At 47.8% G+C, this 25,859-nt stretch overlaps 1 protein-coding gene across 2 annotated transcripts in view; it reads left to right on the top strand.

Moving 5' to 3' along the window:
- XPO5 (exportin 5) overlaps positions 1–25,859 on the top strand; it is a 49,701-nt gene that overhangs the window by 22,214 nt on the left and 1,628 nt on the right. For both annotated transcript variants that reach the window (XM_089333905.1, XM_089333904.1), the window contains 17 exons: positions 3,762–3,917; positions 7,333–7,374; positions 7,626–7,715; positions 9,441–9,640; positions 10,027–10,126; positions 10,968–11,149; positions 17,068–17,168; positions 20,856–20,952; positions 21,705–21,840; positions 22,106–22,204; positions 22,761–22,807; positions 23,151–23,248; positions 23,812–23,874; positions 24,591–24,673; positions 25,070–25,177; positions 25,284–25,421; positions 25,599–25,763. In XM_089333905.1, the coding sequence (XP_089190031.1) occupies positions 3,762–3,917; positions 7,333–7,374; positions 7,626–7,715; positions 9,441–9,640; positions 10,027–10,126; positions 10,968–11,149; positions 17,068–17,168; positions 20,856–20,952; positions 21,705–21,840; positions 22,106–22,204; positions 22,761–22,807; positions 23,151–23,248; positions 23,812–23,874; positions 24,591–24,673; positions 25,070–25,177; positions 25,284–25,421; positions 25,599–25,763 (1,905 nt within the window). The remainder of the gene's footprint in view (positions 1–3,761; positions 3,918–7,332; positions 7,375–7,625; positions 7,716–9,440; positions 9,641–10,026; positions 10,127–10,967; positions 11,150–17,067; positions 17,169–20,855; positions 20,953–21,704; positions 21,841–22,105; positions 22,205–22,760; positions 22,808–23,150; positions 23,249–23,811; positions 23,875–24,590; positions 24,674–25,069; positions 25,178–25,283; positions 25,422–25,598; positions 25,764–25,859) is intronic.

Genomic DNA, 25,859 nt, shown 5'->3' on the forward strand with positions numbered 1-25,859 from the left:
TGTGGGCTAGGGGAAAATGTAAGGCGACAGATTATGTTAGAAATGTGGCAGAAGTCATCAAGTGTTGCAGAGAGAAACAAACAGAACCACGTTCTTTTCGCAGGCCAGGTCTGGGTGCTAGTGTTTGGCCTTGTTAATGATTAAATCCCTTGACACACAGACCCATTTCTTTTTTTCTTCACCAAGAAATCGGTCACCATAAAGCATCTCTAAGTTAAAAAGGTGAGTGTTTGGTGAATATGCATGTGCACATGATGAAGTTACCCACTTGCTGGTTGATGGAGCTGCAAAACACGTTGTTGTCCCAGGGAGTAAGGGCCAGTTCTCAGCCTACTACATTCCCCCCACAACTACCGGTTTCTAACTTTGCAGAGGGCTACCCAGTTTAGTGGTTGTAGACTATTCATTTTCTGCCCTCAATTCCCTATCCTAATGTAAATCATAACAATTCTACATATATATATTTTTAAGATTTACCTATTTATTTGAAAGAGTCACAGAGAGGCAGAGAGAGAGGGGCTTTCTATCCACTGGGTCACTCCCTAAATGGCTACAGTGGCCGGAGCTGAACCAATCCAAAACCAGGAGCCTGGAGCCTCTTGGGAGGAACCCAAGGACCCAAGCCATCTTCCACTGCTTTTCTAGGCCACAGCAGAGAACTTGGTTAGAAGTGGAGCAGCTAGGACTCGAACTGGTGCCCACGTGGTATGCTGACACTGTAGGCAGCAGCTTTACCCACTGTGCCATAGCACCAGCTCCACCAACTAAATTTTTATCATGTTTATGTTCCCTTTGGCTAAAAAGGTTAAAAAATGGTCATCTATAGTAGCATTAGCTGAGCTTGTATTTCTAGTAGGATCGGAGAATTTTATTGGGTAGGGCTTTGCTTTCACAGTGGATTAATGTAGGGGATAATTTCAGAGGGAAAAACTATCACATTTTAAAGAAGATGAGGGTTGATTTGGCTCCCCAGATAGTAAACTGTAAAGCCTATGGTATTTTAAAGCAGTATAGTACTGGTAAAATAGCCTAGAAACAACCTAGAACATAAGGGATTCAACTATTCATGCGAAAGGCATACTATGAAAAAATTATGCATGAGTCTCAAAAAATTTTTGCACTAAGGGTAGTTATTTGGGTCATTGGTTGTCAGTCAGGCACCTGCATCCCGTATTGCAGTGCCCAGGTTAGAGTTGAGGTGCCACTCTCTATTCCAGTTTCTTGCTAATGCACACTTGGGAGGTAGTAGGTGATGGTTTCCTTAGTTGGGTTCTGATACCCACATGATAGACCTGGAATGAGTTCCAGGCTCCCAGCATCAGCCTGGCCCAGCCATGGCTATTGTAGGCATTTGGAGAATGGGCCAACAGATGTGATCTCTCTCTTTCTCTCTGCCTTTTAAATAAGTAAGAAGAAAAATTTTAACACCAAGATATATTTAAAAATTATATACCAAAATAAACTTACCTTTTAAAATTCCATTTTCCATGAACTTTTTGAAGTATGTACATGTTCCAAAGAAATGAAGAAAGATTGGATTACTTAATAAGTGGCATTAAAGAATATCAACTGTGGCCGGCGCCGCGGCTCACTAGGCTAATCCTCCGCCTAGCGGCGCCGGCACACTGGGTTCTAGTCCCGGTCGGGGCGCCGGATTCTGTCCCGGTTGCCCCTCTTCCAGGCCAGCCCTCTGCTGTGGCCAGGGAGTGCAGTGGAGGATGGCCCAGGTGCTTGGGCCCTGCACCCCATGGGAGACCAGGAAAAGCACCTGGCTCCTGGCTCCTGCCATCGGATCAGCGCGGTGCGCCGGCCGCAGCGCGCCGGCCGCGGCGGCCATTGGAGGGTGAACCAACGGCAAAGGAAGACCTTTCTCTCTGTATCTCTCTCTCACTGTCCACTCTGCCTGTTAAAAAAAAAAAAAAAGAATATCAACTGTTTGGGGAAAGATCTCATCTTGGGGGAGGGAAGCAGGGGAATGACAAAAAAAGTAATGACCAAAGATATTAGTGGTTTTAACTACTTGGGGGGTGAATCAACGGAAAAGGAAGACTTTTCTCTCTGTCTCTCTCTCTCTCTCACTGTCTAACTCTGCCTGTCAAAAGAAAAAAAAAGTTTATTTGTTTGAAAGGCAGAGTTATGGAGGAGGGGGACAAAGACAGAGAGATTCCATCTTCTGGTTCACTCCCCAAATGGCCAAATGGCCAGAGCTGGGCCAATCTGAAGCCAGGCCCTTCATCTAGATCTCCCATATGGGTGCAGGGGCCCAAGTACTTGGGCCACTTTCCACTGCTTTCCCAGGTGCATTAGCAGGGATATGGATTGGAAGTGAAGCAGTGAGACTCGAACCTGCACCTGTATGGAATGTCGACCCTATGAGCAGAGGCTTAACCTTCTAAGCCACAGCACCAGGCCCAACTATGTAGTTTTTTTGTTTGTTTGTTTTCTTTTGTTTTTTAAAAGATTTATTTTATTTGACAGAGTACCAGAGAAGGAGAGAGATCTTCCAGCTGCTAGTTCACTCTTCGAATGACCAAAATAGCCAGGGCTGGTCCAGGCCAAAACCAAGAGCGCAGAACTCTACCCAGGTCTCCTGCATCGATTACAGGGGCCTAATTACTTGGTGATCTTCTGCTACCTTCCAAGACACACTAGTAGGGAGCTGGATCTGAAGCCGAGTAGCTAGATTTGAACTGACACTCCAATATGAAATGCAAGTGTCATAAGTGGTAGCTTAACCTGCTGTACCACAGTGCCAGCCCTCAGCAAAATAAATTTTTAAGCTTAGAAAACAGGGGCTGGCGCCGTGGCTCACTAGGTTAATCCTCCACCTGCGGCGCTGGCATCCCATATGGGCTCTGGGTTTTAGTCCTGATTGTTCCTCTTCCTGTCCAGCTCTCTGCTGTGGCCTGGGAGGGCAGTGGAGGATGGCCCAAGTGCTTGGGCCCTGCACCCGCATGGGAGACCAGGAGAAGCACCAGGCTCCTGCCATCGAATCAGCGTGGTGCGCCGGCCGCAGCGTGCTAGTTGCGGCGGTCATTGGAGGGTGAACCAACAGCAAAAGGAAGACCTTTCTCTCTGTCTCTCTCTCCCACTGTCCACTCTGCCTGTCAAAAAAAAAAAAAAAAAAAAAATAGGCCGGCGCCGCGGCTCACTAGGCTAATCCTCCGCCTAGCGGCGCCGGCACACCGGGTTCTAGTCCCGGTCGGGGCGCCGGATTCTGTCCCGGTTGCCCCTCTTCCAGGCCAGCCCTCTGCTGTGGCCAGGGAGTGCAGTGGAGGATGGCCCAGGTGCTTGGGCCCTGCACCCTATGGGAGACCAGGAAAAGCACCTGGCTCCTGGCTCCTGCCATCGGATCAGCGCGGTGCGCCGGCCGCGGCGGCCATTGGAGGGTGAACCAACGGCAAAAGGAAGACCTTTCTCTCTGTCTCTCTCTCTCACTGTCCACTCTGCCTGTCAAAAAAAAAAAAAAAAAAAAATGTAAACAGAAGAGTTTTTTGGTAGCTGTGTCTCGCAGCATTGTCTGGAAACAGTCTCAACTGCTTGTAGTGGGAAATGCTGCATCCCAGCTATGGTGCTTTGTCATATCATTTGTGAGAAATTATGGTAGCATCAGGTGCCGTTTAGGAGTTCAGGGTTACAAAGTGGTGTTATGAAATCATATATGCAACCATATTATGTATTTATAAGTTCTAAAGGAAATTTAGCAAAAGAGATTATTTCTGAGTAGTGGCGGCTGCATCAACCTCCTTTTTGTTTTATAGGAAATTCCTGTTAACGATGGGGTAGAGCTGTTGCAAATGGTCCTGAACTTTGACACCAAGGATCCCCTCATTCTGTCCTGTGTCCTCACTAATGTCTCAGCACTCTTCCCGTTTGTCACCTACAGACCAGAGTTCCTGCCCCAGGTCTTTTCTAAGGTAAAGTCCATCTCCTTTGTAAATTTTATTTTATTTTATTTTATTTTATTTCTTGTAAATGTTTTGAAAGTATATGAGGCAGTATTTGCTCAATACTGCCTGTGGATAGGCACCATGCTAGGGCCTTACACTATGGGAAAAAGTGTCTCACCTGTGTGGCATTGCAATTAGTAGACTTGCACACTAAGAGGAGGGTATCAGATTATTCTGTCAGTCAGGGAGAGGGTTTTATTTTATCTTTTTAATTAATTTATTTGAGAGATAGACAAGTACAGACATAGCAAGCAAGATCCTATCCATTGGTCACTCCCCCAAATGCTTGCAATGGCCAGGACTGGGCCAGGCTGAAATTAGACACCAGGAACTCAATCTAGGTCTCCATGTGGATGGCAGGGACCCAACTGCTTGAGCTGTCACCTCCTGCCTCGTAAGGGTGTGTATTGCCAGGAAGCTAGAATTAGGATTGGAGTCCAGACTTAAAGCCAGGCTCTCTGAAATGGCATGCAGGGGTACCACATGTCTTCTTAATCACTGTGCCATAGCCTGCCTCCGGAAGGAGATGTGTGACAGGAAAGGATAGTGTGGACAGCTTCCAGGTGTCCAGCTTAATGACCAGGTGGCTGGTAGAGCTAATACCTGAGGGAATACTGTGGCCAGGAAAGAGAGCAAAAGTAAAGAGAAAAGAGTAGATTTTATAATGCTGTGTTTGAAGTATTTGTAGAACATCTAGGTGGAGACACCTTAAAACAAATGGATTGTTTGAGTTGGAACGTCAGACTCCAGTACATGAGATAAATAAAGGCATCATCATCATAGAAGTCCCCAAGACTAGAAGTGAAGCCCTAGGAAGAAGAATGTATCCATGGAGTTCGGAGATCTGTGGGTCAAGCAGGGAGCCCTGAGTCTCACCACCACTGGTGGAGAGCAAAGAATGGGAAGCCCTCAAAGAAGGAAAAATGTACAGTAGTCAGACAAACAAACGTGTGTCCCAAGGCTGGTAATCTTCAGAGAAGTGGACGTCTTTATTACAACACTGTGGTAGAATGAGAAGGCTGTGCCAAGAAGGTGCTGGCAAGCGAATGTCAGTTACTCAGGAAATGGCTTCGGGACCCACGTGTCAATGGAGCCTGCCTGGCAGACAGTGATTGGTTACAGCATAAACTGCCCCTTGACCAGATTGGCTGCCTCGGCTATATAAGCTGCTGCACCAACTGAAATAAAAGAGTGCGAGCTGCTCGCCTCTAGCCCACTTTCACCCGACTCCCAGTGTCTGTGTCGTGCCTCTTGCCCCCACTGCGCTTCTCCTCTCAGAAGAAATCCACAGCAACATAATAGCAATTCTCTAAGAGATGGAGATGCTTTTTTAGACAAATTTTTTAATTTTAAAAATTCTGTTGTTTTATTTATTGGAAAACAGAGAAAAGAGAAAGACCAAGATCTCCCACCTGCTTGTTCACTTTCCAAATGCCCGCAACACTCGGGCCTTGGTCAGCTTCAATCTAGGATCTAGGAATTCAATCTGAGTTTCCCACATGGATGACAGAGACCCAACCATTCGAGCTATCACTTGCTGCCTCTGAGGGTGCTCCTTAGTAAGAAGCTGGAATTGAGAGGGGAGTCAGGACTCACACCCAGACACTCTGATATGGGACTCAGACATCCTAACTACATCTTTTTGTTGTTGTTGTTTTTTTACAGGCAGAGTGGACAGTGAGAGAGAGAGAGAGAAAGGTCTTCCTTTTGCCGTTGGTTCACCCTCCAATGGCCGCCGCAGCCGGCACACCGCGCTGATCCGAAGGCAGGAACCAGGTGCTTCTCCTGGTCTCCCATGCGGGTGCAGGGCCCAAGCACTTGGGCCATCCTCCACTGCACTCCCGGGCCACAGCAGAGAGCTGGCCTGGAAGAGGGGCAACAGGGACAGAATCCGGCACCCCGACCAGGACTAGAACCCAGTGTGCCAGCGCTGCTAGGCAGAGGGTTAGCCTATTGAGCCGCGGCACTGGCCCTAACTACATCTTAAACCCTAGGGCAAATGACCACCCTGGGTTTCCTGATTATAGCATAATTCCGTCATAGCGGTCAATGTTGGTTTGGATTAAAGAGTGAATGGAAAGGGGCTGGCGCTGTAGCGCAGTGGGTCAAAGCCCCAGCCTGAAGTACCAGCATCCCATATGGGCGCTAGTTCTGGTCCCAGCTGCTCCTTTTCTGCTCCAGCTCTCTGCTGTGGCCTGGGAAAGCAGTGGAAGGTGGCCCAAGTCCTTGGGCCCCTGCACCCACATATGAAATCCATAGGAGGCTCCTGGCTCCTGGCTTCTGGCTTCGGGTCCACTGAACTCCGGCCATTGCGGCCATCTTGGGAGTGATTCACCCAATGGAAGACCTCTCTCTAACTTTGCCTTTCAAATAAATAAAAATAAATCTTAAAAAAAAAAAGAAAAGAAGTGAATAGGAAGTTATAAAATGGAATCAGGATCACTCAACTTTTGATTAAAACAACAGAGAAGAAAGTTGTCAGCGTAGCTCAGTGTTTGGGTAATAGCCTGGCTAGTTCTGGGATTCTCTGACCTCTTACTTTGTAAAATGGTTTGATTGTAAAATTGTGAATTTCAAGCTTCTCACAGTGGTATCTGAGAAAATGGATATCCGAAGCTTGGTGAAGGCAGTTGAAAGCTCTTTTCTTACCATATGTTACTGAGAATATACTCTGGAATTGTGTTGAAAATTAAGTGCTAATGACTTTTCTTTTAATTTATAGTTATTTTCATTGTATTATTTCATCTGGTTCACTCCCCAAATGCCTGGAACAGTCAAGATTGAATCATGCCAATGCCAGGAGCCCAGAATTCAATCCAGGTCTCCTGTATGGTTGGCAAGGACTCAGATACTTGAGCCCTCATCCGCTGCCTCTCAAGGTGCACGTTAGCAGGAAGCTGAATAGTAAGCAGAGGACTGGGACTCAAACAGGTGCTCCAGTGTGGGGTGTGGATGACTTAGCTGCTGTGCCAAGTGCCCGCCCCTTAACTACTATTTAAAGCATGAGTGAGGTGGCCCTTGTGGTGCATGCAGCCAGTTTGGCTGCCACTTGGGATACCCATATCCTGTATCAGAGTGCTTGGTGTGAGACCAGGCTACTCTGCTTCCAGTCCAGCTCTGTGCTGGTGTGCCTGGGAAGGCAGTGGAACATGGCTTAAGTTCTTGTCCTCCACATCAGAGACCCAGATGGAATTGCTGACTCCTAGCTTTGACTTTGCCAAAATAGGAGCCATGGCTGATGTGGCCATTTGGGGAGTGATCCAGCAGATGCAAGATCCCTATCTCTTTCCCTGTCTCTGTCACTTTGCCTTTCCAATAAGTAAATCTTTAATTAAAAAAAAAAAAAAAAGAAAGTGACTTTTTTCTTTTTGCTTCTCCTTAGCTATTTTCATCTGTCACTTTTGAAACTGTTGAAGAAAGTAAGGTAAGACCATTTATTAAATCAACAGATTCTAACTTTGAGTGCAAAAATGTGGATCCCTAGTGTCTAGATTGTTGTGTAGTTGAAGGAGTTGGTACAAGCAGTAGATGCTCACCTGATGCCGTGGCCTGCAGGGAGATAGAACATGTGACGTTAGACCCCCGTGGGTGTGAACGTGCCTCCATGCTCATGCTGTGCAGCCTCTGTAGGTGGTGTTATAAGGGACCCTGAGTCTTTCGCGTGTCTCTCTTCAGGCCCCCAGAACCCGGGCCGTGAGGAACGTGAGGAGGCACGCCTGCTCCTCCATCATCAAGATGTGTCGTGACTACCCCGAGCTTGTGCTGGTAAGCTACCAGACCTGACTGTGTAGCCTTTGAGCCTGTTGAGTTTGGTTACATTTCTGTCGACCTAGCCTTTGTAATACCTCACATAAAGGAAAAAGGGGGGGCCAGCGCCGCGGCTCACTAGGCTAATCCTCTGCCTAGCGGCGCCGGCACACCGGGTTCTAGTCCCGGTCGGGGCGCCGGATTCTGTCCCGGTTGCCCCTCTTCCAGGCCAGCTCTCTGCTGTGGCCAGGGAGTGCAGTGGAGGATGGCCCAAGTACTTGGGCCCTGCACCCCATGGGAGACCAGGATAAGTACCTGGTTCCTGCCATTGGATCAGCGCAGCAGCCACTGGAGGGTGAACCAACGGCAAAGGAAGACCTTTCTCTCTGTCTCTCTTACTGTCCACTCTGCCTGTCAAAAAATAAAAAAAATTTAAAAAAAAAAGGGGGAGGGGACTGTAGCTTTGCATACTTGCTGGGTTTTTCCTCTCTCTATTGTAGTTAAAAAGGCAAATATTTTCTCCCTTCAGAATGAATGATTTGCCCTAAATGTACACCTTGTTAATGTACTATGCAGTGTTCTTACTACTGCCAGATGGTGTGCCTAATCTTGAGAGAATCCAGTTACAAATCCAACTTCTGGGGATATTGCTTTAAGAAATTTAGCCTGATTCCAGATTATGAACTGACCAGATATTTCGGTGAATACACAGCAGTTGTCTCCTTGTGTCTTTAACAAACTGGTCTTTGCCTGCAAAGATATTGTAAAGTTGACATAGAAAAAAATAATTTTGATTGTTGCAATATTGGAAAATACGGTTATCCAAATACTCAAGGCAAAAACTCCTCCTGTCTGAATTGCCATATTTTTTCATACGAAAGAACATTACACTTGATTATAGCCAAAAGGCCGAGAAGCAATGTGAAAGAACATTATAACAAGGGACAGTGTCATGGCACATTGGGTTAAGCCACCGCCTGCAACTCTAGCATCTCATGTGAGTGCCGGTTCAAGTCCTGACTGCTCCACTTCCAACCCAGCTCCCTACTAATGTACATGGAAAAGCAGCAGAAGTTGGCTGAAGTACCTGGGCCCCTGACACCCATGTAGGAGACACTGATGGAGTTCCAGGTTCCTGCTTTCTACCTGGCCCAGCCCCAGCTGTTGAGGCGAGGCTATCTGGGGAGTGAAGCAGCAGATGGAAGACCTCAGTCTTTCCCTTTCTCTCAATGTAACTCTGATTTTCAAATAAATGATTTTTTTTTTTTTTAAGATTTATTTTGTTCATCCAAAAGAGTTACAGAGAGAGGTAGAGACACAGAGAGGTCTTTCATCTGTAGGTTCACTCCCCAAATGGTTGCAATGGAGCTGAGCTGATCCAAAGCCAGGAGCTTCTTCCAGGTCTCCCACATGGTGCAGAGACTCAAGGACTTGGGCCATCCTTCACTGCTTTCCCAGGTGCAGTAGCAGAGAGCTAGATTGGAAGTGGAGTAGCCAGGACTCGAACAGGCGCCCCGTATGGAATGCCAGCACCGTAGGCCAGGGCTTCAACCTGCTGCGCCACAGCACCAGCCCCAAATAAATAAATCTTAAAAAAAAAAATTTTTTTTTTTCACAGAGTTACTAAAGGACTTCCTTATGGGCCTGGCCCTCCTGGGACTTGCTGTGGTTTCTTTCTTCTTATAGTGACTGACCCCTGAAAGCCCTCCATCATCTCTGGCTTTTTTTCTTTATACTCTGCAGCCCAATTTTGACATGCTTTATAGTCACGTGAAGCAGCTTCTCTCCAATGAGCTGCTCTTGACACAAATGGAGAAGTGTGCTCTCATGGAAGCCCTGGTTCTCATCAGCAACCAGTTCAAAAACTACGAGCGTCAGAAGGTGTTCTTAGAGGAGCTGATGGCGCCTGTGGCCAGCATCTGGCTTTCTGAAGACATGCACAGGTAGAGGAAATCTTTTGCCCTGACACCTACTGCACTTGCATGTCCGTTCAAGTTCCAGCACTGTGCCCAGGGTGGATGTGGGAGCTATAAGTGGTACTATCAGTGGTACCTGAATTTGTCTGAAAGCAGTTGCTTGGAATCTAATTTCTAAAAATATCACCATGCTGTTCAAAGGTATAGGGAAAGAGGAACTTTTGTCATTCTTTGCATGTTGTGGGAATAGCAAAGGAAGTTGAAGCCTTCAAATGACAGCTAACAATATAATTGAACTTCTCACTATCAAAACTGCTCATTAGAGCCAAATAGTCATAACCTATAAGTTCTTGTGGAAGAAAGTGTCCTTGCTTAATACATAACGTAACTTGCTTTCCCCCTCCACCCTTTAGAGTGCTCTCAGATGTTGATGCTTTTATTGCCTATGTGGGTGCAGATCAGAAAAGCTATGACCCAGGCATGGAGGATCCCTGTGGCTTAAACCGTGCACGAGTAAGTAAGACCCTTGTGTGGATGGGAAGTTGAATTGGCTGTGAGTACGAGTAGCATATTGTCATTTGTTAAACTCTTTATAGATTTGTTTTTTCTGTACCTGGGAGTCTCCACTTCCTTAAGCTTCTGCTTTCTTATCTTTGGTCTTGAATCAGTGTCCATAGCAGAGTAGGTGGTCTTTTCTGTGAAGTCATTATTTTGGCTGTAAGGATCTCTCTTAGAAGCTCTGAAAACTGAGCTGTAGTGAGCAAGTAGGTCAGAGCTTGGTCAACAGGGGTGTCCTGCCACCTGTCTATCATGTAATGTCCTAAGTGAGGGCCTGACTTGAAAATCTGAGGTTTTTAGGGCTTTACTATTCAAATATTCCTTGTTCCTGGCTCCATTAATGACAGAAGTCATAGGAATTAACCTGGCAAGCAGACGGTTGGTTGAAAGTGCTGTGATATTGGGGTTAGGGCCAAAGCTGCTAAGGCCCAAACTGGAGGGCACAGGGTCAGCTCAGAGCAGGGTGAAATGATGGCGATTTCAACACTTGCTTTGGAGCATGTCTAAGCTGCCTTCTAATTGGGGGCCCTTGAGAGGGTCCCTGCAGCCTGTGGAAAGGCATCCTTACAAAAGAGAAGCTTCAAGAGCCTCCTACTGGCCCTGAAAATGATAGTGAGAAGACCCCTCTTGGACTGTATCTGAAAGGAAGGGACAGGAATCCCATGAGTACAGGAGGGCATAGGATTCTTACCTTCTTTCTGGCCTCTCACCTTTGCCATGGCCCTAACTATATCCTACAGTTCTTTTGTCTTTTCTTCCCCTTTTATGGTTACCTCTCATTCTTGTCTTTCTGTAGATGAGCTTTTGTGTGTATAGCATTCTGGGTGTTATGAAACGGACTTGCTGGCCCACCGACCTAGAAGAGGCCAAAGCTGGGGGATTTGTTGTGGGTTATACACCCAGTGGAAATCCAGTCTTCCGTAACCCCTGCACGGAGCAGATCCTGAAACTTCTTGACAATTTGCTTGCCCTTATAAGGTGGGTCAGAATAAAGGTTATTCTTTTTTTTTTTTTTTAATGTTTTACCTAAAATGTCTCAAAAGTTTGATCTCTTTATATGTCTTCATGTCATGGTGGTGACAGTGAGGGATTAGGTCTTGTTTCTTTCTTGTGGGGAGGGGGAATCTCTTGTTTTTAAAAATAGCATCAGTGATGTACACTTGGCCGCAACAGTCGGAGCTGCGCCAATCTCTAAGCCAGGAGCTAGGAGCTTCTTCTGGGTCTCCCACATGGGTGCAGGGGCCCACGGACTTGGGCCATCTTGTACTGCTTTCCCAGGCCATAGCAGAGAGTTAGATCAGAAGTGGAGTAGCTGGGTCTTGAACCGGTGCCTATATGGGATGCCGGCGCTTCAAGCCAGGGTGTTAACCCACTGTGCCACAGTAGTGGCCCCCAAAAGCAATTTTTGAGATGCATGCTTTTTTTTTTTTTTTTAAAGATTTATTTATTTATTTGAAAGTGGAACAGCTGGGACTCGAACCGGCACCCATATGGGATGCTGGCATCGCAGATGGCAGCTTTACCCACTATAGCACAGCACCGGCCCCCTTAAATTACTGTTTTTAGTAGGTACAATTTTGCTTCGCTGAAAGATATGGCAAGATATTGATAGCACTTATATGTCTGATGAAAAAGATATTGGCGGCCGGTGCCGCGGCTCAGTAGGCTAATCCTCTGGCTTGAGGTGCTGGCACACCGGGTTCTAGTCCTGGTCAGGGCACCAGTCCAGCTCTCTGCTGTGGCCCGGGAGTGCAGTGGAGGATGGCCCAAGTGCTTGGGCCCTGCACCCCATGGGAGACCAGGAGAAGCACCTGGCTCCTGCCTTCGGATAGGCATGGTGCGCCGGCCGCAGCGGCCATTGGAGGGTGAACCAACGGCAAAGGAAGACCTTTCTCTCTGTCTCTCTCTCTCACTGTCTACTCTGCCTGTCAAAAAAAAAAAAAAGAAAAAGAAAAAGATATTGGAGCTGTGTTTATATAGAAGCCAGTAGTCACACATAGCTCTTGAACACTTGAAATTCTGAATTGAGATAAGCCATAAGTGTAAAATACACACATTTCTAAATCTTAGTTCAAAAAGGATGTAAAGTACCTGTTTATATTAATAATGTATTTAAAATTATGTTTTTATAGGTTAAATAATATATTTTGTGTTTCTTTTTGTATTTTTAATCTGATTACCAGAAATTTTAAATAACTTACATGACAGTACTTTAAAAAGTGGAATTAAAAGCTAAGTTTATTTTGTTGCAATTGCTTCTTGGCCTTTTGCTAAGATCAAGTGTAGTATTTTGGTGCAAAGTTTGAAATCCATGTCCACTCTGACTTTCCTTATATTTCTATTGGACAAGACTGCCCGTAGTGAATTGGATGGAGGATACACGTGGGTAGTAGAACTCTTTATTATTCTTAAAAGGTTCACTTTCATCATTATCTGTTTTGAATAATGGCTTTCCTGTGACCTTTTTCCATTGTTTTATATAACTTCCATGTATTTAATTAAAATCTTTATATGTGTGAAGTTTTGTTAGCCTAGTGATTATACTCCTGACTGGCAATACTATTTCAAATAGATAACTTTTGTTACTCAGTTGTTTTTTCCTTGCCAAGCAACACCTAGCCCTTTATAACGTGAAAATGCAGATCTGGAAGTTGGAAATGTCAGGCAGGGGGATCTTTTAGGAGCCTGAATCCTCCCAGGGCTTGTGGATGTCGCTGTTGTAAACACCTCACCTGGAGTCAGATATAGGAGCTTGAGTGCTGTCGGGTCTTCCTGCCGGCACTGTGAGTGAGGTGCAGCCACTGTGATGCCACCTCCTGGACTAACAGAGGAAGCTATAAGGAGTGCCCGATTCTGTTGTGGTCTCAGGAGTATTCAACATGCTGATAACAGAAACCCTTTTGTTTTTAAATTGTTTCTTGGAGTCACAGTCACAGTTACTTAAATAAAACCAGATGATTGGTCTGCCTCCTGTCGAATTCAAGATTATGAATTTCTTCTCAGGAAAAACTAATTTCATCAGCGATCATTTCACTGTATTAGCATCTTTAAAAGCAACCAAGAGAAACTTAATTCAGAAACAAAAAAAAAAGATAGCAAATTACAATTTTTAAAAGAAAATGGCATCTCTTATCTGTCCTTGGGCTTTGCACAAATAGGAGGTAACCATTAAGGTAGCGCTGCAGATGGCCTCACAGAATACTAGCAAGTTGATTCTAACATATAAAATCATAGTACACCATGACTAAATGGGATTTACCCAGGAATGCAAGAATGGTTCAGAACTCATAAAAAAATCAGTTATTGTAATACACCAAAGGGAATCGAACCTTAAAGTCATCTCAGTGCAGAAAAAGTCTTTTTAAAAGTTAGTACTCTTTCGTGATTTAAAAGCAAACAAACAAAAACACTTAGCAACTGGAATCAGAAGAGAATTTCTTCAACATGAATTTTCATGCAAGTGCATATTTATACATCATACTCAGTCATGAAAAGACCACAAGCTCTCCAACCTTCAGGATTAAGACGAGGATCCTTGCTTTCACCAGTGCTACTAAACATTTTATACTGGATGTCTCAAAACAATCAAGCAGGGGCCAGCGCTGTGGTGCAGTGGGTTAACGCCCTGGCCTGAAGTGCCAGCACCCCATATGGATGCCGGTTCTAGTCCCGGCTGCTCCTCTTCTGATCCAGCTCTCTGCTATGGCCTGGGAAAGCAGTAGAAGATGGCCCGGCCGGCGCCGTGGCTCAACAGGCTAATCCTCTGCCTTGCGGCGCCGGCACACCAGGTTCTAGTCCTGGTCAGGGCTCCGGATTTTGTCCCTGTTGCCCCTCTTCCAGGCCAGCTCTCTGCTGTGGCCAGGGAGTGCAGTGGAGGATGGCCCAAGTGCTTGGGCCCTGCACCCCATGGGAGACCAGGAGAAGCACCAGGCTCCTGGCTTCGGATCAGTGTGGTGCGCCAGCCACGGCGGCCATTGGAGGGTGAACCAACGGCAAAAGGAAGACCTTTCTCTCTCTCTCTCTCTCACTGTCCACTCTGCCTGTCAAAAAAAATTTTTTTAATTAAAAAATTTTTTAAGTTAAAAAATTAAAAAAAAGAAGATGGCCCAGGTCCTTAGTCCTCTGCACCCACATGGGTTACCAGGAAGAAGCTCCTGGCTCCTGGCTCCTGGCTCCTGGCTTCAGATCGGTGCAGCCCCAGTTGTTCTGGCCATCTGGGGAGTGAACCAGCGGATGGAAGACCTCTCTCTGTGTCTCTACTTCTCTCTGTAACTCTGTCTTTCAAATAAATCTTTTTTTCTTAAAAAAAGGCAAGAAAAAAAGGCATCCAAACTGAAAAAAGAAAACTATTCACTAACAGATTATATATATATATATATGTGTGTGTGTGTGTGTGTGTCTGTGTATATATATCTACACATATATAAAATCCACAAAAACCTACCAGAAATATTACTGCAGCTAAGAAAAAAGTAAAGCTATAAAATCAACACAGAAAAATCTGTGATGTTTCTATACACCAGCAGTGAATGATCCAGAAAGGAATCTTGGAAAATGATTCCATTTGTAATGGCATTCAAAAAAAAAAAAAAAAGAAAAAATGCTTAGGAATAATTTTAATTTTGTTAGAAAGAGTCCCCATCTGCAGTTTCACTCCAGAAGCATCCATGACAACTAGGGATGGGCAGCGGCCTGGAGCCAGAAACTCGGTCAGCATCTTCCACATGAATGGCAGGAGCCCAACTACTTGAGCCATCACTGCCTCCCAGGGTGTGCATGAGCAGGAAGCTGGAGTCAGGAGCCAGAGCAGGCAAAGAACAGAACCCCGGCACTCCAGCATGGAGCACAGGTTTCTCAACTGGCATCCTAACCACCAAGCCAAACACTTGCCCCGGGAACAAATTTACTAATCAGGGATGTGAAAGACAAAAGCTGTGAGAGTGCTAAAATTAAAGACCTAAATAAATGTAAAAGCATTCCGTATTCACGGATTGATTGACTTAATATTGTTGAGATGGCATACTACCCAAAGCAGCCTACAGATTGAATGTAATAAAATTGCATCACGTTTTGGGCCATGAAATTTCAAGAGGCTCAAAATCCAGAACACCCTGGAAAAAGAACAGACCTGAACTACTTGGCTTCAAAATTCATGGCCAAGCTACAGAAATCAGAACAGTGTTGCAGTAAGATAAGGACAGACATGTAGATCAAGGGAGTGGAATCAAGAGTCTGGAAAAAAAACTATACGTCTGTGGCCAGTTGACTTTTCACAAGGGTGCCAAGACATTTAAGGAGAAAATAATGTTCTCTTCAATAAATGATACTGGGATAATTGATTATGCAAAAGAATGAAGTTGGACCCCTGCCCTCTTCTCTTTTCCTTTTATTTGTTGAAAAACTGACTTTATACTTGAGTTTTTCCTAATTGATTTCCTTGATGGCATGTTTGATGTCCTTTTCTCTATAATTCTTATAAATAAATAATTAGGTCTAGAGGAGAGCAGCCTGCATATCCAATCCAAGTCTCTGGACGTTTAAGAAATTTTATTGAATGAACCATGCACATTCATTCACTATCTATGGCTACCAGCATACCTGAGTGGCAGAGTCAAGGAGAGAGAGACCATTGGCTGGCCAAGCTTAAAATACTTACTAATGACACTTCATCCAGAAAATTGATATAAGGGCCTGTGGTTTGACGTAGCAGGTAAAACCCACCTGTAGTGCCGGCATCCTATATGGGCACCAGTTCAAGTTGCTGCTGCTTCACTTCTGATCCAGCTCTCTGCTATGGCGTGGGAAAACAATACAAGATGTCTCAAGTCCTTGGGCCCCTGTACCTGCACGGGAGACTTGGAAGAAGCTCCTGTTCCTGGCTTTGGATCAGCCCAATCCCAACTGTTGTAGCCATTTGGGGAGTGAACCAGTGGATAGAAGAATTTCTCTTTCTCTCTTTGCCTCTGCCTCTCTGTAACTCTGCCTTTGAAGTAAATAAATAAATCGTTTAAAAAAAATTGATCTAGCCGGCGCCGCAGCTCACTAGGCTAATCCTCCGCCTTGCAGCGCCGGCACACCGGGTTCTAGTCCTGGTCGGGGCTCTGGATTTTGTCCCGGTTGCCCCTCTTCCAGGCCAGCTCTCTGCTGTGGCCAGGGAGTGCAGTGGAGGATGGCCCAAGTGCTTGGGCCCTGCACCCCATGGGAGACCAGGAGAAGCACCTGGCTCCTGCCATTGGATCAGCGTGATGCGCCGGCCGTAGCATGCCGGCCGCGGCGGCCATTGGAGGGTGAACCAACAGCAAAGGAAGACCTTTCTCTCTGTCTCTCTCTCTCTCTCTCTGTCCACTCTGCCTGTCCAAAAAAAAAAAAAAAAAAAAGTAAAAAAAGTAGAAATTGTTTTCCTCCAGAAGGCTGAAACAGCTGTTGGCAAGGTCAGTGCTCCTGGAAGCAGAACTGAGGAATAAGACATAGAATCACCTGTTTCCTGTCTGAGAGTCCACAGCATCATGAACACTTCATTCTGTAGCGCTGAAGCACGAGACTCCTAGTGCTGTCACGGCATTGTCTCAGGCTGGTGTCACGGCATTGTCTCAGGCTTAGAAGAATTTTCTTGCTTCAGGCTCTGATACTGTCTGGCTATTTGTGGATTTGGTTCTTTTGTTTGTGTTGATTCCTGTTAGGTGTTGAATATTACATAGCTGCACTTATAGCTTCAAGTGTGTCTTTCCCCAGGGAACACTCAGGTGGCTGTACCTTTTTCTCTTTCCTGCCAGGAGCAGTGTTGATGGAAACCTGTCTCTGTAGAAATACAGTACCACTGAATAAGCCGACGAAGCCCAGTCTTTGCTTTTGCACCAGACCAGAGAAAGTTCATGCTGCATCCTTATTTCTTTCAGAACCCACAATACTTTGTACGCACCAGAAATGCTAGCCAAAATGGTAGAGCCTTTCACTAAAGCTCTGGATATGCTTGAAGCAGAAAAGTCTTCTATATTAGGTAAGAAATCAAACCCTCTTCCCCCCTAAAACGCCTTATCTGTAATGGGATCTTTGAGCAGCTTCAGTGTAGTTTGTACCTGCTCCTTATCTGGCGCCCCCAGACCTTCTGCTGTTGGGAAATGTATTGTGGAGTTCCCACAGGCTCCTCTTCAGCACCAGCAGCTTTTTTTTTTTTTTTTTTTTTTTTTTAATGATTTTATTTATTTGAGAGGCAGAGGTAAAGACAGAGAGTGAGAGAGAAAGGTCTTCCATCCACTGGTTCACTCCCCAGGTAACCACAATGGCTGGAGCTGCGCTTATCTGAAGCCAGAAGCCAGGGTCTCCCATTTGGGTACAGGAACCCAAGCACAAGCACTTGGGCCATCTTCTGCTGCTTTCCCAGGCCATAACAGAGAGCTGGATCGGAAGAGGAGTAGCCAGGACTCAAACTGCCATCCGTATAGGATGTGAGTGCTGCAGCCAGAGGCTTAGGCCACTACACCACAGCACCCGCAGCAGTTGGTTTTTTTTGTTTGTTTTTTGTTTTTTGTTTTTTTTTTTTAACAGTGTATCTGCTGGTTCACTTGCCTGATGCCTACCACAGCTGGGACTAGGCCAGGCCAAGTCCAGGAGCCAGGAACTTAACCTACATCTCCCATGTGGGTGCAGTTAGTTGAACCATTGCTGCTGCCTCCCCAGATCTGCATTAGCAGGAAGCTGGAGCTTCAGCCAAACATCAAACCCAGGCACATCTTTTTTTCTTTTTTTTCCCCTTAAGATTTATTTATTTATTTGAAAGAGCCACAGAGCGAGAGATCTTCGATCCACTATCTCACTCCCAGATGTCCACAACAGCCAGGGATGGCCACGCCGAAGCCAAGAGCTTCATTCAAGTATCAGGGGCCCAAACATTTGGGCCATCCTCTGCATACACACACCCACATACATACACAAATCCAGCCATTAGCAGGGAGCTGGGTTGGAAGGGGAGCAGCTGGGACATGAACTGACGCCCACATGCAATGCCATTGTCACAGGCAGCAGCCCTACTCGTTACACCACAGTGCTGGCCCTGATATGGGCCATCTTAACCAACGTCTTTTTTTTCTTATTATTTTCTTTTAAGATTGATTTATTTATTTGAAAGTCAGAGTTACTCAGAGAGGAGAGGCAGAGAATAAGAGAGAGAGGTCTTCCATCCATTGGTTCACTCCCCAACTGGCTGCAATGGCCTGAGCTGTGCTGATCGGAAGCCAGGAGCTTCCTCCAGGCCTCCCACATGAGTGCAGGGTCCCAAGGATTTGGGCCATCTTCTACTGTTATCCTAGACCATAGCAGGGAACTGGACCAGAAGTGGAGCAGCCGGATCTCTAACTGGCTTCCATATGGGATGTTTGGGTTTCCGGCCGGAGTGTTAACCCACTGCGCCACAGCGCCAGCCCCAACCAACGTCTTAATCACTAGAACAAATGCCTGCCCAACTGTGACTTTTAAACTGAAAGATACTAGTATACTTTCCCACCTTTAACCTATTAGCGAGAGTTTCAGAAGAATAGATTCTAAGCCATGTTTCCCAATTGTTAACTTGATGAGAATATAGCTCAAAGTAATTTTTCCTATTGACATATAAGCATGAAAATAGCTTTATGGTCATAATTGTGGTATTTGCTATGAAGGAAAATGGCAGGGTTCTATTAGTATTTATTGAGAGACCTAACCCAGTCTTCGAGAGGGGTCACAGGTTGCCTCCTGGTGGAACTGTGAAGGGTGAGTAGCAGCTTGCCAGATTGGGACCCAAGAGGGCCGGCTAGGCATTCTGAACAGAGAATAGCAGGGACAGGATCCTGATGCAGGCAGGAAAGAGCTTGGCTTATCCAAGAAATGGAAAGGTGTGACTTGTATCAGAAACACAAGCGAGCAAGACCAGGAATGTTGTTGGAAAACAGAGCTGGAAACATCCACGTTGTGTGACTTGTATCTGTCTCCGAAGTTTCAGACTGGCTCACATTCCAGCCCCGACAACGTCCTCTTTATTCCCAGCCATCACCCCAGCCGGGTCTTGGCTAGGCTCAGCAATCCAGTGAGCATTCCTCAGTTGTGAAGGTAACCTAAGGATGGGTGTCACTTTGCTTTTCCAGAGCTCATGTCTGTCTGTCTTGGCCTTGGGTAGTCCTGGATCTTTTCTTTGGCACCACTACACTAAAATTCACATTGCAGACTCTAGTAAAAATAGAATTTCCAAGACCCATATTCCCATTAATACAGAAACAAGGTGTAGTTTTGCCACATTCTCCTACAACATTGCATTACTCAAATCAGAAACCCTTGGTTTAGAATTTTGTATTCCACGGAGCTGGTGCTGTGGCATAGTGGGTAAGGCCACCACCTGCAGTACCAGTGCCAGCATCCCATATGGGCTCTGGTTCGAGATCCGGCTGCTCCACTTCCAATCCAACTCTCTGCTATGGCCTGGGAAAACAATAGAAAATGGCCCAAGTCCTTGGGCCCATACACCCGCATGGGAAGACCCAGAGGAAGCTCCTGGCTCCTGGCTTCAGATGGGTACAGCTCTGGTCGTTGTGGCCATCTGGGGAGTGAACCAGCAGATGGAGGACCTCTCTCTCTCTTTCTCTCTCTCTGCCTCTCCTTCCCTCTCTGTGTAACTCTGACTTTCAAATACATAAATAAATCTTTAGAAAAAAAAAATTATGCGTCCTGGGGCTGGTGTTGAGGCACAGTAGGTTAAGCCACCACCTGCTACCTGTGACGCCAGCATCCCATGTGAGCAGCAGTTTGAGTCCCAGCTGCTGCATTTCTTTTTTTTTTTTTTTTCTTAAGATTTATTTATTTTTTATTTGAAAGGGTGAGAGAGATCTTCGGTCTATTGGTTCACCCCCCAAATGTCCTCGTGGCTGAAGCTGGGCTAGGCCAAAGCCGTGAGCCAGGAGTTTTTCCAGGTCTTCCACATGGGTACTGGGGCCTAGGACTTGGACAATCTTCTGTTTTCCCAGGCGCATTAGCAAGGAGCTGAATTGGAATTGGAGCAACCAGGACAGGAACCAGCACCCATATGGGATGCCAGCACTACAGGTGGCAGCTTTACCCAGTATGCCACAGCGCCAGCCCTTGCTCTACTTCTGATGCAGCTCTCTGCTAATGCACCTGGCAAAGCAGTGAAAGGTGGACCAAGTACGTGGGCCCTGCCACCCATGTGGGAGACCCAGATGGAGTTCTAGGCTCCTGGCTTCAGCCTAGCATACATACCTCTTGCCATTGGGACCATTTGGGGAGTGAAGCAGAGGATGGAAGATCTCTCTGGATTTCCCTGTAACTCTGCCTTTCAGATAAATAAATCTACATATATATAATGTTGCCAACTAGACAGACAAACTAGAATGTTTTGAGATCCTGACTTGTCTCTGTTTTACTTCCTGTTCCACCTGGAAAAAATATATATATTACATATAAATATATATGTAATCATGTCATGGCAAAAATGAGAGTGCTGAGACCTAGTGCAAAGTCCTTTCCCTACCAAGAGAGTGTAACAGGTCACCTTCGGGAAAGCTCCAGCACCTCCAGCTGGCAGACGATGCGGCCGTCTGCTTTGCAGTGGCAGCACCTGCACGCACACTCACATTCCCAGACCACACTGCGAGGCTCGTGGGAGCAGGGCGGCATGCTCCTGGCCCGTGTCTCTCTGCAGGATTGCCTCAGCCTCTCCTGGAACTCAATGACCACCCCGTCTACAAGACAGTTCTGGAAAGAATGCAGCGCTTCTTCAGCACTCTCTATGAAAACTGGTAAGGAGCCACCGCTGCCCCTCACGCCCTCTTCCCAGGTGGCTGCTGCCTGGGCGTGGCCACGAGTGGGGTGTGTGATCTCCAGTGCTAGTGGATGGGTAATGTGAGACAGGAAACTGATGATTTTAGGGACAAATCAAAATGCACAACGAGCTTCCCTGCATTTGCGTTTTGGTAATTATTTTATGAGCCTCACGGTCCTGGTCGTGACTGTTTCATTTCCTGGTTTTCTGTGTCTAGTGCACGAAGTGAGGGGACCCAGGTGGAAGACAAGAGTTGGTGAGGCTGCACTTGCTCAGACCCCTCACTGCTCACAGCCTCTCATGGGACAGTGAGTCAGCCGCTGGCCAGGAGTCTGTCTTCCGGTCCTGACTATGGGATGGGGACAGACCCGGCCCTCATGCATACCTCCGCAGAGCTTTGGCCTCACTAATCCCGTTCTCTATAAGCAGTCATGCCAGTGAGAGCCTCCTGTGTAAGAACACGTACAGCGTAACGAGGGCCGCTGTTGATTTTGGCTACAGACATTTGTCTAAAAAGAGGCTGAATCTGTACTTCCATGGAGTTTCCTTATTGGTACAGGGTAGGGGCAGGTATTTTCACTTCTGATTAAAGATTAGGCCCACATCTTTAAAGTTCAAGGGCTCTCAGGAAGCAAATACAATCGCTTTTCTGGCTGAAAACTCTTGGGGCAGTTAGGGATGGCAGTAGCAGATGCCGGATGTGTCACTGCCCCTGGTTTTCCCTTGCAGTTTCCATATCCTCGGGAAGGCAGGCCCTTCCATGCAGCAGGACTTCTACACCGTGGAGGACCTTGCTACCCAGCTCCTTAGCTCCGCCTTTGTCAACTTGAACAATATTCCTGACTACCGACTCAGACCCATGCTCCATATCCTTTGAAAAGTTCCTCGAGAACCTGAAAGGTCAGAGCAGAGGAAGGCAGAGGGCTGTGTCTTCAGTGTCGTGTTCTCATTAAAAAGCCTGGAAGTTTGAAGTAAATGGCAGGACAAATAAGTGTGATGGGATTGAGCTGCACGCAGCGGGATGGTTTCTCCCTGTGTAGCCAGGAAGTCCCTGGCGATCCTGCAGGCCTCTCGGGCTGACTGCCCCAGCTGGGTCCGTGTGCTGAAACACCTTAACCTGCCCCGCAGCACGGGTCTTTGTGAAGCCCCTGGTGCTCTTCTGTCCCCCGGAGCACTACGAAGCACTGGTGTCTCCCATCCTTGGACCTCTCTTCACCTACCTCCACATGGTAAGGGACAGGCCAGCAAAGGGGAGGCAAGAGCGCTCCACTGGCAGGTGGCCACTGCAAGTTTGGCGAGTGGGCTCCTCCCTGTGTTGTCTCTAGGCCCTGCCAGGCCAGCTGCACAGAGCTCCCACCCCAGCAGACCGTCAGCTCTGCAGTCGGTTGAGCAACCCCCAGAAAACTAGGCAATGTAATGGCCTGCAGAGCAGCTGGAGGCGCGGGGCCTGCTCTCGTCCCCTGTGATGGGTGACGGGCTCAGGACAGTGCTTCCCCTCCTGGAGTTAAGCAGGGGAACGAGCTGGGCGGTGAGCAGCTGTGGCCAGACACCAGGGATTCTGAGCGGTGTTGGTCCTTTTCAAGCAAAGTGCTGTTTGACCTGCTGCCCTCAGCGTGGGGGTGGGAGAGCTGACAGAAACTGTGTGCGGTGCTGCAATGTGGAGCCAAAGAGGCTCTGTTGTTGGTATCAGGAATCATTTGAAAATTTCCGTCACGATGTGGGCCTCAGGTCTTAGGAGTCCAGGTCTCTCCTCAATCCTAGCGCCTGCTTCCTTTGTTTTCCCAGAGGCTTTCCCAGAAGTGGCAAGTCATCAACCAGAGGAGCCTCTTGTGGTAAGGAAGACCCGGTCCGGGGCGAGCTGGCAGCCAGGTTGGGTGGGGAGAGGGAGCGGGTGCAGGAATTCTGTGTCCCGGGCTGAGTGGCTGGTGAGTCTGCACAAGCTGTGGCAGGGGGCAGATCAGACACCTCCTTCTTAGCCACTTCCAGTTTTGATCCTGTACCCTCTGTCCAACCACACGGGATCACAAGTAATACTGTTCCTGACATTAGCATTGAAAATAGACCCACCAGAAGCCAAGAGAATCAGGTGGGCACAGAGGGTCTGGCCAAGGTCACCGCTTTCCTCATTCTCCCCGTTTTGCTTTCCCTTGGAACTTGGCCCTTGGCCTTCTGCAGTGGGGAAGATGAGGCTGCAGATGAAAACCCAGAGTCTCAAGAGATGCTGGAGGAACAGCTGGTGAGGATGCTAACCCGGGAAGTCATGGACCTCATCAGTAAGTGGCATGTGGGCCCCGGGCTGGTAGAGAAGCATTTGGCTGGAAAGAGCTGGTCACTCAGCCAGCCCCATGAAGGCGCGACTGACTTTAAAAAAAATCTGCAGCAGTACTGACAGACTGGTGAGAAATTACTAACCAGACAGAAGCTAGGTTGTGCCTAAGTCAACCTAAAGACATTCTGTGAATTGTGAAGCAAGGCCAGTGTATGCGGCATAGGTGTAAACAGCAAGAGGAAGTTGGATTGTTAGAAACAACTTCCTGTCTGTCAAAATAGGGAAAATTTTAAGTTCTTGAACATGAAAGCAGTTTTCTGTTCTTGAAATGTTGGAGGTGGTACTTGGTCACTTTATTTGAGATCCAGAGTAGGAATCTTCTCCGGGTCACTTACTCAGAGACCTATTTAATCCCTTCCCGTCTCCTCATCCCCTTCCACATTGACCTCTACCCTCACCCCACACGCTGAAGATGGGCCAGAAGAGCGTGGGATCGGTTGGTCTGAGGCGGCTGCTGGCCATCTCCCAGCCCTCCCTTCACCCAGTAACCTCACTCTCTCGCTTTAGCCGTGTGCTGTGTTTCAAAGAAAGGAGCTGACCACAGTACTGCTGCTCCTGCAGACGGAGACGGTAAGTGAGCGTCTCGCATGGCCCCGGGGGATCTGCTTCCGGGCTCCTGATACTGCGCCTGTGCACCGGGACGGTTCCTGCTGAGGAAGAGACAACTTGTGTCTCGCTGTCCTGTGCCCGCACACGCTCCCACCTCAGCGCCTTTGCACCTGCTGTGCGCTGACGGGATTCTCTCACATGCACGTCCACGACCTCTGCCCTTGCTTCATTCAGGACTCTGCTCAGATGTTACCTCTTCTAAGAGGTCTTCCATGACCAAAATACCAAAAACAGCCATCCTCACCACTCTGTCTTCTCTGCCTTGCTTTTCTTCATAGCACCTCTCACTACCCGCCATGTTTGTTCTGCATTCCGTGCATCCCCTCACAACTGTAAACTCCTACCGGGAGGGGACTTCCCCACAGTCCTCTTATATCCCCAGGCGCTGAATCAGTGCCTGACACAGTGGGTGTTCAGGTGTTTGCGACAAAAGATCCCAGCATCGGCAGCTTTTTAGTCACCACCCAGCCTCTCCCATGCTCCCCACACGCACAGCTTGCCACATCTCTACGTTGACCATGGGGTGGCAGCAGTGCAGGGAGGTGAGAGGATGTTCTGGGCCTGTGCAGCCATCGTCAGCCCACAGCACTCCGCTCAGCCTTGCTTTGGGGGCTTCTGGCAGAATAGGATACTCTGTTCTGAAAGGCTGAAGCTGCACGTCCTGTTCTCTCTTACAGATGAAGAGATGATGGCCGCAGAGGTGACCCCCTCAGCCGTGGCGGAGCTTACAGACCTGGGCAAGTGCCTGATGAAGCATGAGGTGAGTGGAGGGCCGGTGATGCCTCTCCTCCTTGTCTGCGGGGGAGCCGCCTTCGTTTCTCTGATGCCCGTCAAGAGATTTTTGATGATGAAACAGGCAAAAACCAAGCTGACACTGGCAGGGCTTTCAAACACACAGACAAGGCGTGCTGATGCAGAGCCCTGGAGCCTGGCCGTCTGGCCTCCCCTTGCCTGAGCGTTGCATCCCACACAAAGGTTTTCTGCAAAGTTTTTCTTTTCACTGCCTGCTCTTTAAAAGCAGAGAAAGTAGACGCACTTCTCTTCACTGGCTGCTTTTGTGATTTCCCTGCTTGCCTGTTGCCTCCCCGACTCGTGCTGTGTAAGAACCAAGACAGTGGTGCGTTTCCTGTGGTGATGTGCATCCTCTCCCGTTCAGGATGTGTGCACAGCGCTCTTGATCACAGCCTTCAATTCTCTGGCCTGGAAGGACACCTTGTCCTGCCAAAGGACAACCACGCAGCTCTGCTGGCCTCTCCTCAAACAAGTATGGTTGCTCACCTTCTCAGTGGATTGGCTCCACTGCCTGGGAGGTTTGGGGTGCTGGGACCTTCAGAGAGGCCCCGCGGCTCTGAGCACAGCTGTCTCCTCAGGTGCTGTCAGGGACTCTGCTCGCAGACGCTGTCACGTGGCTTTTCACCAGCGTGCTGAAAGGCCTGCAGACGCACGGGCAGCACGACGGCTGCATGGCCTCCCTGGTCCACCTGGCCTTCCAGATATATGAGGCACTGGTGAGTGGGGAGAGCGCAGAGGCTCCGTCGCTCACGGCCTGCTCCCAGGTCCTGTTCTCAGCCTAAATCTAGGCATCTGCCAAGTTGCTAATGCTGCCTGTGAGGTGGGTGTGGCCGGGAATCAGGAAGCTAGCAGGATCCACGCCTACATCAAGTGAGTATATCCCCACTTCTCAGCGCCCCAGGTACCTGGAGATCAGAGCTGTGATGGAGCAGATCCCCGAAATTCAGAAGGACTCTCTGGACCAGTTTGACTGCAAGCTTTTGAACCCCTCCCTGCAGAAAGTGGCTGACAAGCGCCGGAAGGACCAATTCAAGCGCCTCATTGCAGGCTGCATCGGGGTAGGTCACGCAGCGGCCGCGGTGCTCCCTGCCCGATCCCTGCCCCATCTGCCGTCCGTGGGCCATTGGGGGGGTGGCATCTTCGACCTGCTACCT

This window comes from Oryctolagus cuniculus, chromosome 5 (genome assembly GCF_051225735.1).
Source record: "Oryctolagus cuniculus isolate XC-2025 breed Fujian yellow rabbit chromosome 5, ASM5122573v1, whole genome shotgun sequence".
Lineage (NCBI taxonomy): Eukaryota > Metazoa > Chordata > Mammalia > Lagomorpha > Leporidae > Oryctolagus > Oryctolagus cuniculus.